Below are 13,796 nucleotides of genomic sequence, written 5' to 3'. Positions count from 1 at the left end.
AGTATTTATTATAATGTAAGGGATGGGTCTGTGCATAATTTTAGCCCCGCCCCCCTGAATATACAATTGAGTACTACACTCACCGGCCACACTAGTACCAGATTGTCTTCAGAATTGTCTTAATCCTTCGTGGGGAAGATTCAACAAGGTACTGGAAATATTCCTCAGAGATTTTGCTCCATATTAACATGATAGCATCATGAAGATGCTGCAGATTTGTCGGCTGCAGATCCATGATGCCAATCTCCCGTTCCACCACATCCCAAAGGTGCTCTATTGGATTGAGCTCTGGGGACTGTGGACTGTAGCCTCAGTTTCCTGTTCTTAGCTGACAGGAGTGGCACCCGGTGTGGTCTTCTGCTGCTGTAGCCCATCCGCCTCAAGGTTGGACGTGTTGTGTGTTCAGAGATGCTCTTCTGCAGACCTCGGTTGTAACGAGTGCTTATTTGAGTTACTGTTGCCTTTCAGCTGGAACCAGTCTGGCCATTCTCCTCTGACCTCTGACATCCACAAGGCATTTGTGCCCACAGAACTGCCGCTCACTGGATATTTCCTCTTTGTCGGACCATTCTCTGTAAACCCTAGAGATGGTTGTGCGTGAAAATCCCAGAAGATCAGCAGTTTCTGAAATACTCACACCAGCCAGTCTGACACTCACAACCATGCCATGTTCAAAGTCACTTAAATCCCCTTTCTTCCCCATTCTGATGCTTACTTTGAACTGCAGCAGATCGTCTTGATCATGTCTACATGCCTAAATGCACTGAGCTGCTGCCATATGATTGGCTGATTAGAAATTTGCACTAACGAGCAGCTAGACAGGTGTACCTATTAAAGTGGCCGGTGAGTGTTTGTACTTCCGAGTCTCTGCAATGAGTTTCAGAAATATATTTCTGAATGTGTTGTTGCTCAGAATTCTCTTTACCTGGATTTTAAACACAAAAAACGACAAGAAAAAGGAGTGAAAAGCACCATTTTGAGGACTATCAAACTTTACTGGGTATAAAAGTCTTCAACAGTAGGCTGAGCGGAGCTGCCAAACATCTGCAAATGCCAGTTTTGCTGTACATGCTGGACAAAAAACTGATCAATTCAGTGGAAAAAACAAACAATGAAACCCATACAGAGAAACAACAACATAAAATCGTGATCTTTGGTTTGAAAATCATTCCCTTTTTTATCCCAAGCAAATACATGGCAAGATCCACTGTGTTCTCAGGCAGAAACATTCGCTGGACTTATATTAAACGTATATTTTACATCTAAATAAAAATGCAAAAATACTAAACAGACAAAAGAAGAGAAGAAGAGAGAAGCTGCATGCATTAGAAGGCATTTAGGAAGGAGGGAAGTACAAAAACATATAAAACAGACTTAAATAGAGCTATTGGTGAGCTATTGTGTGTGTTGTGTGCGGTGTGTCTGAAGGCATCTGTGTTCACTGTCCTGTACTGTTTCTGTGTCCGTGTCCTTCTCCGTCACTGCTGCTCCGTTTTCCTCCACCTCGCTGTCTTCATGCTGGAAAGATCCGTCGCTCTCACTGCCGCACGAACTGGAGCTCTCGTCCTCTGAGCTCGAGTAAACCTCCGCCCCGTGGAAAACATAACGGTTCGGTGCTTGAAATAAATACTGCGACGCTGCAAAATACAGACATAACATTAACCTTTTTAATGCTACACAGAATTAAATTTAAGACCAATTGTATAGTACAGAATAAAATAATTACACAAAGTGTGAAAAAAAACTTAAATTATTATTATTTTCATTAATAATAAATTAATTATAATAATCATAATAAAAATCTTACATCAGTTCCCCCAAACTGCATTAACAACGCTATTCATTCACTCATTTTCCTTCGGCTTAGTCTCTTATTTATCAGTGGTCACCACAGCGTAATGAACTGCCAGCTATTCCAAACAGCCACACACTCTCACATTCACACACTCATACACTACAGCCAATTTAGTTCATCAATTCCTCTATAGCGCATGTGTTTGGACTGTCGGGAAAACCGGAGCACCCGGAGGAAACCCACGCCAACACGGGGAGAACATGCAAACTCCACACAGACACGCCAGCTGACCCAGCCGAGACTTGAACCAGCAACCTTCATGCTGTGAGACCACAGTGCTAACCACTGAGCCACTGTGCTGTCGTTAACAACACTAACAAACGGGGTCAGTTCGATTGCATTTTTAAGTTTACTTGATTGCTACACGATCATCAACAGTTTTCTCAGAGAATGACAAGCTGACAAATTCTGCTTGATCTCCGATACACATTTTATTTATGGAGAGAAAAAAAAGCAGTGCAGTGTTTGGGTGTTGTGTGTTGGTCTGAGAAAATTAGTCTAACAAAATGTGTATAATCAAAGTATGAAGCTGATCAGACAGTTCTTATGACATGACTCACGGTGTGCTCATGGCATTCTGAAAAATCAAGATGTTTTCAACAATGTCCATATGTGAACAACCCCTAAGGCCGCCGTCATTCGCGATCTACAGGAGTTGATTTTCTTGCACAGACTAGGAATGGGCCGATATAAGATTCTGACTGTCTGATAACCTTGCATAAAAATATCACGGTATTATGGTCACTGCTCTAAAATAAGTTCTTTTTAAATTAAACACACAAACAAACAAACAAACAAACCCCCCATTGAACTAAACATATTTAAAATAAGTAACATTTTAAATATTTTTGTTTGATATTGTTTTAATATTTAGTTTGATATGGAAGTTCCTTTTCTGCTCGAGGTATTTTTGCCCTAAAACATAAATAAAACAGTTGTGAAAAACATGTAAAAAAATAAAAATAAAAAAAACAGAACAACAGAACAGAAAACACCGGCGTAGGGCTGCTCAATTATGGGAAAAATCATAATCACTATTATTTTCGTCATAATTGTAATCACGATTATTCAAAATGATATACAGTTGAAGTCAAAATTATTTGCCCTTCTGTGGAATTTTTTTAATATATATTAATATTTCCTAAATGATGTTTAACAGAGGAATTTTTCACAGTATTTCCTATAATATTTTTTCTTCTTAGGCTTATTTGTTTTATTTTGGCTAGAATAAAAGCAGGTTTAAATATTTTGAAACCTACATTAATAGCTCAACATTATTAGCCCCTTTAAGCTATATATATGTTTGATTGTCAGCAGAAGAAACTACTGTTATACAATCTTGCCTAATTACACTAAGCAGGATCATTGCGTGCTGTCACTTTAAGAATAGTGCGGCTCTGATATGGTTTCTCTTTCACATGTCTTTTGATTCTCAACTTGTTTGTTTATTACACAAATGAGGGTTAATATGAATACTCACTAAACACCGCGCTCTGGCACAAATGTGCATGTATTTGACCATTAAAGCGCTCACATTAAGATGGCGTTAGATGTGTGTTCGGCTCGTCTCCGCCAAAAGTTACATTACAGTACATGTCGGTATACGATGGAATAATCGTTTATCTCGATTAATTGTTTTTCATAATCGTTAGAAATCGAAACCGGACTTTCGATTAATTGCACAGCCCTACTCTGGCGGTTTTAAAACCTTGATTTTTCCAAACTGCGGTAAACCTTGAGACTGGTTATCGTCCCATACCTCGCACAGACATGCTGGATTGACCTGATTTGTTGACAAATGGGTTGCGGATCCATTCCTCGGCAGTTCAAGACGTTTGTTTCTTACTCATTTTGCTGCTTTTGGGTTATATTTAGTCGCTCAAGTGACTAAGATACAAGCGTGAGAATACAGTCATTTTTTTAAAAATAAAAGATTGTTCAGACTCAGATAATAAATAAAACGGAAATAATTAATGATTTTTTTTTGTGCAACCAGATACCACAAACCGGTACTGGCCCGGGGGTTGGGACCACTGCTGTGTTGACAATCAAAAATAAATATTGCTTAAGGGGACTAATAATATTGACCTTGAAATTAACTGCTTTCATTCTAGCCAAAATAAAAAAAATAAGACTTTCTCTAGAAGAGAAAATATCATAGGAAATACTGTGAAAAACTGTGAACATCATTTGGAAAATATTAAAAAAAGAAAACAATTCACATTTTACTAATTAATGCTAGTAAATATATGACCTTATGTGCCATTATTTAGAGTTGTCACAATACTGGAATTTGGTCCCAATCGATACTGAAATTTTAAAAGCGTCCATTTCGTGCTAACATTTAAGTGCATTCTTAAACAGCGCTGATTTACGGTGGCCGGGAAGTGCAAAACAGTATTACAGAGTGTGAAACACTTTATCAAAGCTCGAGACAAACTTACATTTTGAAAAACATTTTTACCCATCATAAGATACAATTACCAAGGAAAAACTATTATACCAAGGACAAAACAAATTTACATTTCAGAATAAAATTAACAAGACGCAAAACACAAGTCCCGAAACACATTTACAATTACAGACTCTTTACGGAAAGGGAATGTACCGCACACCGGAAGTGACGTAGTATGTACCACACACCGGAAAACATCAGCTCGTGTGACTTTGTAGACACAGGTTAACACATCTACTACAATAAAAATCATGGTTTTATCAACTGCGATAAAACATCGTTTTGTCATTTACAGCGATTCTGAGAAAATATCAGCGTGAGAGTATGTAGAAACATGTAAACGGAAGTACATGGAAACAATCAAAGCACGGCATGTTGACTGATAAAGGTACCGAAACCAACCTCACCATGTTGACCTGAAGAGCTCAGATAGATAGGGCGGATGATACCTGCACTGAACCTTTTGACTTGGGTTTAAATCCTGTTAATGACATGTCAATTATAATTATTTCTTTAGATTAATTTTGATTATGTACTGTTCAGCTACACAAATATTAAAATCAATAATGTTTACACTGACACGCAGTAATAAGAATCTTTATTTGGTATGGGCATGTTTTGTTGCTATGAAAAAGTGACGACTCTGTCAATCTGCAAACGTGAATAGTGTACATCTGGAAAGGGGCACCCGTTAACACGGACAGACACCAGTTAAACCGTAACACCGGCTTCATTCAGTTTACTGTTAAGAGTCCTCAAGCAGATGTTTACACCGTGTAGACTTGACATCATGTTCACGATTACAGCATACGAGTGGCCCTCGTTAAAATATTGAACACATTGATGGAGTGATGCAGTATGTCTGGTGTTTCCGTCTGGTCTGCGTTCTTTAGAAACTCCAAACACCGACCACACGTAAAGCAAAACCACGTTAAGCTGCTCATGTGTTTACCGCAAAACATCCTTCGACTCGACCGCAGTCCATGTTCTGTCATCATAAACTTTATTTACACCATGCACTCCACAGCAATTTACCGCGCTCACCAACAACAACACTTTTCCCCGCGTCACTCCCAGTGTGTGGTACATTCCACGTCACATCCAGTGTGTGGTACATTCCCTTTCCGTAAGGAATCTGTAATTGCAAATTTGTAATATTGTTTTGCACTTCCCGGCCACCGTACTGATTGACCATTGTGTTCACGTGCTCAACAGAAATGACTGTGATTGGCCGTGAAGGTCATCAGTTCACCGAACTCACCTCTGTTTACTGAGTGTAACCACAGATACAGGGACACTAAAGCGTTTAAAGACACGACGATCAGCTGGTTTGTCTATAAGCTGACATACGAGTGATCCGCTGATGAATCGTGGCTTTAAAACGCTCCAGTGTCTCTGTATCTGTGGTTAACACAGATGAGTTCTCAACCTTCCCAGCCAATCACAGTCATTTCTGTTGAGCACTTGAACACAGTGGCCAATCAGCGCTCGAATGTTAGCGGGAAATGGACGTTTTTAAAATTCCATTATCGACGGGTATCGAATTCCAGTATAGTGCAACCCAGAATGAAAAATGTTTAACAATTTGTATTAGCATTCATAAAATGCACAAAACAACAGCTTTAAAGGGGTGGTCCACTACGATATCATATTTTAAACTTTAGTTGACGTGTAATGTAGCTGTGTGAATATAAACAACATCTCTGAATGTGAGACGCTCAAAGTTCAATGCAAAGGAAGACATTGGCTTTTTCAGAGTTAGCTTAGCGAAGCCTACAGCGAACGAAGTTTGGGGACTACAAAAAAATACATCCGGGATAATGATGTCATAAACCCTTCAGGCTATGAGCACACACCCCAAGCAGCAAAGGGGCGTGGCCAGATGCGCTGTTATAGCAGAGACGCTTTCTGGTGACATGAAGCCGATTCTCGAATCACAGCACATTATGTTAGCTGACCAATCAGAGCCTCTTGAGGGCGGGCCTTTCAGAGGAACTAGAAAATATGACAGTCGTTTTCATTTTAGCTGAGTAGCTGTATATAATTAAAAAGTAGGGCTGGGAGATAATTCGATATTGATAATAATCCCGATATATAATTCTTCGATAAAACAATAACGACAGTTTGATAATCGCTCGATAATATTTATGCACCATGCGTAACGCTGCGCAGGCGTTTTGCTGCCTGCCCTTCCGGATGCCACATGCAGTATACAAGTTTACAGCCATACAGTGTTAGTTGCACTTGAAGGAGTAAGAAAAAAATAAAGGTAAAAAAGGTCACAGTCGCAAACATTGTTTACAAGAAACGGCACTAGACTTCAGTAGTCTTGAGCTACATAGTTTTTTTTAATCCGACACAAAACAGAGCAACGTGCACTGCAAACTGCGCAGAAGACTCATGTCATCAAAAACAGGCAACACCATAAACCAGTTCATCGTTTAAAACAGTACCACCGTTATAAAGATGCTAAGAAATTAAACACCCAAACAGGTGTTGGTAAACCAGCGCAACTACCCAGCAGAGTTTCATATAATCATTTTCGAAAGCCGTGTCTTACGAGAAAAAAACCCCCGAAAAGACAGAAGATATGACAGACAACACAATCTCAATAAACACTTGATGCTTGCTGTAAACTAGGCTACAGGCTGCATTATTTAAGGGCATTTGTTACGACGTCTTTTGAAATCTGTAATACCACTACTGTCCCTCATCGACGGTAAAACAACCAGCCTTTATATATTTAAAGGACATAATCACTGAGGAGAAATCAGATGCTCAAGACATAATCTTTAAAATAATGACATATTAAAAACGCAGCAAATATATGACAGACGTTTACAACAGCAGTGGATCATTAATTAAATCCTTATTTTTAACGGAGCGAAGCATCATGCACCCGCAGTTGTTTAAGATGGGCAAGAACTAAAAATATATATTTCTTTGAAAATCTATATTTTTGCAACGAATTTTTTTTGTATAATGTGTAACTTAATTTTGATGCATATTTTGTTGGTCAATTACCTACAGCATAAACAAGAAGAATGAATAACATCTGAGGTGAAGCGCTTTAAAGCAAGCCCGCTATGGTATATGCTTTAGCACCAAAACAATCCATTAAACAGTTTTCGGTTTCAGTTTAATTCGTTTAAAGAGGCGGTATGAGCAGTCTTTACTACAGCACTTATAGTATTCTTAAGGGGGTCACACACCAGAAGCTCACACACGCCACGCAGCGCCATACATTTTAGAATTCTAAGCATAGGTTACTACCAGGGTACACACACCGGCGCTGCAAGTCGCCCGGCCACGGCTCAGGAGACTGTTCATTTTTCTGCCGCGCCACAGAGCGCCATCTGAATAGTTTCGTTTAAAATAGCATGCGAATGTGCGCATCTGGTGTGCGATACTTTCAACGGTCATGTGCGCACCATGTCCGGTGTGTGACACCCTTTAGATTACCTCGGAAGAATAAACTCGGTCTGAAGGATGAGAGAGCTCAGAAGCTTGTTGTGTGAATGGAGAGGCTCCCGCATGTCTCGCCGTCATGCGCGATTTATAAAATGAGAGTCTGCATTGGCCTATTCGTGCCAGTGCGTGAGATAAAATTGGTTAAAACATTCGCGGATATAACGGAGATCTATATGCGTCCCACAATATGCGATGTAAAGAGTGTGACTGCTAAATAAGGTAAACTGCACACACTTGATTATGTAATGCGTGGACGCGTCTCGCAGCACAAATCATAATTAAACATTTGAATCAAGGGCGTAGGTTTGCACTTGACATTGGTGGGGTATATATATATATGCTGCTATTAAAATATATTAATAATTAATCCTCTCTTCATACAATTTATTAAGTTTCAGGCCCATAGCCAAGAGGGGTTCTGGTGGGTAGAAAGACCAAAAGTTGTATTCTTATTATTTGTAAATTTTCCTGATTATTCAAATGGCTAAATTCTGGCTGAGGAACACTTAATGTGCTGGCCAGTTTGTTAATTACCTGTAGGCTTCAGTGTTTAATTTAAAACTAGTTTTAACAGATTTCTAAAAAAATAATAATAATAAAATTAATGATAGATGATAATAAACTTGTATTGTAAAAATAAGAATTGTTCCATATTTTTTTATTCAAAATGGTCATTATTTATAAAATTGTGATATTAAACATACTTTTAAATGCACAGTTGTAAATAAACACTTAAAATCGTCAAATAGTGTGGTAAGCAAATGGTTGTAAATATTTTTGGTACATCAGAAAGTGTGGTTATGATAACCATCCGACAAGATAATCTATCAAAAATTAGTTCTTAAAATGTCCCTAATATAAATATGCAATATTTATACCTCATAATTAAATAGAAATCAGGCAAATAACTGCAAAAAGGTTGTTTTTCCGCCCCTTTCAATAAGCTGGCTACAGGCCTGATAGTGTAATGTTAGAATAATGTTTATTAACTGATAAAGAGAGAGTTTAATGAAGACTTTTGTTCATTTTAGCCACAGTGCAAATATAACATGTCTCATATATCAGTATTATGCCTGTACACCGGCTGTATTTTTTTTTTTTGACAAATTGTTTCAACCGAAATTGGACATGGAGAACTGCGGCATCATTTACTTCAGCTGTTTATTCTGCAGTTAGTTTTCAGGGCGTATTATACACAGACTAGCCTATATCAGTCTGCTATAACGACAGTCTGTGCGGTAAAGCGGGGAAAACATGAGCATTAACGGCATTATCGTGATGGGCTTATTCAATAGCGAACTTGCGTTTATGTGACTTACACTTTCGTTGAAAAAAAAAGCTCCTTATGTAAACCTTTATGCTGCTGCCATGCTTGTGTGTGTCACCCAACACACCTCTTACACTGGAAAAAACAATCCACTGCATTTGGCGCTGCTTATCTGAATGCAGCCAGCCTCTCACATGATAGCAGGGAAAGGCACAGCCAATCAAAATGCCCGAAATGCAGGGAGGAGCAAACGTGATTGAACCCTTTCTCCGTGTCTAGGTTAATGCTGACAGCGCGATTTCTTAAGTAGATTAATTTATTAGTGGGGACATATCAATGGTTGGAGGATATATTGGTGGGGACACATCCCCTCCGTCCACCCTAAACCTACGCCCCTGCTTTAAATATCAATCAGTCATCGATAAGGTCTATTGATTACAGGGTTATTAACAATTAATAGATCATCAAGTAATCATTAGTATCCCTAAATAAAATATATTAAAGGATATTTCCCTAAATTTACCATTAAAAGGAGAGTTCATCCAAAACTCTAAATTGTCACACCTTTTACTTGTTATAAACTCGTTTTATTTTTCTTTCTGATGTTGAACAATAAAATCCAATTAGATATTAAAGTTTGAGGACAAACTTTATGGTGGCTTGAAAAGCCGAGTCTGATTTAGCATGTTACTAGCATGAATGAGCAAGTAACTAGCATGATTCTAACATAAATTAGCATGTAACTAGCATGATTCTAGCATGAATTAGCATGTTACTAGCATGTTTCTAGCATGAATTAGCATGATTCTAGCATGAATTAGCATGTTACTAGCATGTTTCTAGCATGAGTTAGCATGTTACTAGCATGTTTCTAGCATGAATTAGCATGTTACTAGCATGATTCTAGCATGAATTAGCATGTTACTAGCATGTTTCTAGCATGAATTAGCATGTTACTAGCATGTTATTAGCATGATTCTAGCATGAATTAGCATGTTTCTAGCATGAATTAGCATGTTATTAGCATGATTCTAGCATGAATTAGCATGTTACTAGCATGATTCTAGCATGAATTAGCATGTTACTAGCATGTTTCTAGCACGAATTAGCATGTTACTAGCATGTTATTAGCATGATTCTAGCATGAATTAGCATGTTTCTAGCATGAATTAGCATGTTATTAGCATGATTCTAGCATGAATTAGCATGTTACTAGCATGATTCGAGCATGAATTAGCATGTTTCTAGCATGAATTAGCATGTTACTAGCATGATTCTAGCATGAATTAGCATGTTACTAGCATGATTCTAGCATGAATTAGCATGTTATTAGCATGATTCTAGCATGAATTAGCATGTAACTAGCATGATTCTAGCATGAATTAGCATGTTACTAGCATGATTCTAGCATGAATTAGCATGTAACTAGCATGATTCTAGCATGGATTAGCATGTAACTAGCATGATTATAGCATGAATTAGCATGTTTCTAGCATGAATTAGCATGTTATTAGCATGATTCTAGCATGAATTAGCATGTTACTAGCATGATTCTAGCATGAATTAGCATGTTACTAGCATGTTTCTAGCATGAATTAGCATGTTACTAGCATGATTCTTGCATGAATTAGCATGTTACTAGCATGTTTCTAGCATTAATTAGCATGTTGCTAGCATGTTTCTAGCATGAATTAGCATGTTATTAGCATGATTCTAGCATGAATTAGCATGTTACTAGCATGATTCTAGCATGAATTGGCATGTTATTAGCATGATTCTAGCATGAATTAGCATGTTACTAGCATTATTCTAGCATGTTACTAGCATGTTTCTAGCATGAATTAGCATGTTATTAGCATGTTTCTAGCCCGAATTAGCATGTTGTTAGCATGATTCTAGCATGAATTAGCATGTTTCTAGCATGAATTAGCATGTAACTAGCATGATTCTAGCATTAATTAGCATGTAACTAGCATGTTACTAGCATGATTCTAGCATGAGTCAGCTTGTTTCTAGCATTAATTAGCATGTTGTTAGCATGATTCTAGCATGAATTAGCATGTTACTAGCATGACTAGCATGTCACTATCGTGTTGCTAGCACCTTTCTAGCAAGATTAGCATGTCAGTAGGATGTTAAAACTGTTAGCGTGTGTTAGAATAGCTAGTCACAGTCTCTGGGACAGTTGCTAGGGTGCTGAAATTGGTTGCTAGGGAGTGGCTAGTAAGTTTAAAGGTAATCAGTGATTGGCTGCTGGCTAGACTGAGTTGAATGAGGCCAGACTCTAGTCTGTAGGACAGTCTGATGCAGAGTTATGAGCTCACAAAGGTTGATCCAATGTTAAGTAAATGGGAGTCTTTTACAATGGAAGTCTATGGGACAGTTGCTAGGGTGCTGTAAGTGGTTGCTAGGGAGTGGCTAGTAAGTTAAAAAGTCATCAGTTATTGGCTGCTGGCTAGACTGAGTTAAATGAGTCCAGTTAGAAGTCTGTAGGACAGTCTGATGCAGAGTTATGAGCTCACGAAGTTTGACCCAATGTTAAGTCAATGGGACTTTTGGGTTTTTTCTGGGTCGTTTTTCGGAAAACCCAAGGTCGGATCAGTTAGAAAAGATATAGCAACCCGAGTCAGACCAGTTTGAAGGTTTGACGAAAGTTTGAAGTATGTAGCTTGAAAGGCCTAGGAGGAGATACACTTAGAAATTAGTCTCAGAAGAATAAGAAGAAGAAGAAGAAGAAGAAGAAGAATAATAACTAGATATTAAAGTTTGAGGACAAACTTTATGGTGGCTTGAAAAGCCGAGTCTGAATTAGCATGTTACTAGCCTGAATTAGCAAGTAACTAGCATGATTCTAACATAAATTAGCATGTAACTAGCATGATTCTAGCATGAATTAGCATGTTACTAGCATGTTTCTAGCATGAATTAGCATGATTCTAGCATGAATTAGCATGTTACTAGCATGTTTCTAGCATGAGTTAGCATGTTACTAGCATGTTTCTAGCATGAATTAGCATGTTACTAGCATGATTCTAGCATGAATTAGCATGTTACTAGCATGTTTCTAGCATGAATTAGCATGTTACTAGCATGTTTCTAGCATGATTTAGCATGTTATTAGCATGCTTCTAGCATGAATTAGCATGTTTCTAGCATGAATTAGCATGTTATTAGCATGATTCTAGCATGAATTAGCATGTTACTAGCATGATTCTAGCATGAATTAGCATGTTACTAGCATGTTTCTAGCATGAATTACCATGTTACTAGCATGATTCTAGCATAAATTAGCATGAATTAGCATGTTACTAGCATGATTCTAGCATGTTACTAGCATGATTCTAGCATGAATTAGCATGTTACTAGCATGATTCTAGCATGAATTAGCATGTTACTAGCATAATTCTAGCATGGATTAGCATGTAACTAGCATGATTCTAGCATGAATTAGCATGTTACTAGCATGTTTCTAGCATGAATTAGCATGTTACTAGCATGATTCCAACATGAATTAGCATATTACTAGCATGATTCTAGCATGAATTAGCATGTTGCTAGCATGTTTCTAGCATGATCTAGCATGTTACTAGCATGATTCTAGCATGAATTAGCATGTTGTTAGCATGATTCTAGCATGAATTAGCATGTTACTAGCATGACTAGCATGTCACTATCGTGTTGCTAGCACCTTTCTAGCAAGATTAGCATGTCAGTAGGAAGTTTAAACTGTTAGCGTGTGTTAGAAAAGCTAGTCACAGTCTCTGGGACAGTTGCTAGGGTGCTGAAATTGGTTGCTAGGGAGTGGCTAGTAAGTTTAAAGGTAATCAGTGATTGGCTGCTGGCTAGACTGAGTTGAATGAGGCCAGACTCTAGTCTGTAGGACAGTCTGATGCAGAGTTATGAGCTCACAAAGGTTGATCCAATGTTAAGTAAATGGGAGTCTTTTACAATGGAAGTCTATGGGACAGTTGCTAGGGTGCTGTAAGTGGTTGCTAGGGAGTGGCTAGTAAGTTAAAAAGTCATCAGTTATTGGCTGCTGGCTAGACTGAGTTAAATGAGTCCAGTTAGAAGTCTGTAGGACAGTCTGATGCAGAGTTATGAGCTCACAAAGTTTGACCCAATGTTAAGTCAATGGGACTTTTGGGATTTTTCTGGGTCGTTTTTCGGAAAACCCAAGGTCGGATCAGTTAGAAAAGATATAGCAACCCGAGTCAGACCAGTTTGAAGGTTTGACGAAAGTTTGAAGTATGTAGCTTGAAAGGCCTAGGAGGAGATACACTTAGAAATTAGTCTCAGAAGAAGAAGAAGAAGAATAATAACTAGATTATTAAAGTTTGAGGACAAACTTTGAGGCTGGCTTGACAAAGCCTTGGTAATAGTTTATTTAGTTTAAACAGGTTTAAAATATATATATTTAAAATAGATAGATAGATAGATAGATAGATAGATAGATAGATAGATAGATAGATAGATAGATAGATAGATAGATAGATAGATAGATAGATAGATAGATAGATAGATAGATAAAATAGTTTGAAAAAGGTTAGATAGATGAATTAGCATATTATCAGCCTGATTCTGGCATGAATTAGCATGTTATTAGCATGACTTTAGCATAAATTAGCATGTTACTAGCATGATTCTAGCATGAATTAGCATGCTACTAGCATGATTCTAGCATGGATTAGCATGTTACTAGCATGATTCTAGCACGAATTAACATGTTATTAGCACCATTCTAGCACGAA

The 13,796-nt window shown here is 37.9% G+C and overlaps 1 protein-coding gene across 1 annotated transcript in view; it reads right to left on the bottom strand.

Moving 5' to 3' along the window:
* Window positions 1-962: 962 nt before the first annotated feature.
* Window positions 963-13,796, bottom strand: part of sirt1 (sirtuin 1) — a 31,509-nt gene continuing 18,675 nt past the window's right edge. Inside the window, exon 9 of the mRNA XM_056471066.1 lies at window positions 963-1,637. Within this exon, the coding sequence (XP_056327041.1) occupies window positions 1,396-1,637 (242 nt within the window). The 3' untranslated portion in view covers window positions 963-1,395. The remainder of the gene's footprint in view (window positions 1,638-13,796) is intronic.

The sequence above is a fragment of the Danio aesculapii genome, chromosome 13 (assembly GCF_903798145.1).
Source record: "Danio aesculapii chromosome 13, fDanAes4.1, whole genome shotgun sequence".
Lineage (NCBI taxonomy): Eukaryota > Metazoa > Chordata > Actinopteri > Cypriniformes > Danionidae > Danio > Danio aesculapii.
This window is presented reverse-complemented; position numbering and strand designations above follow the sequence as displayed.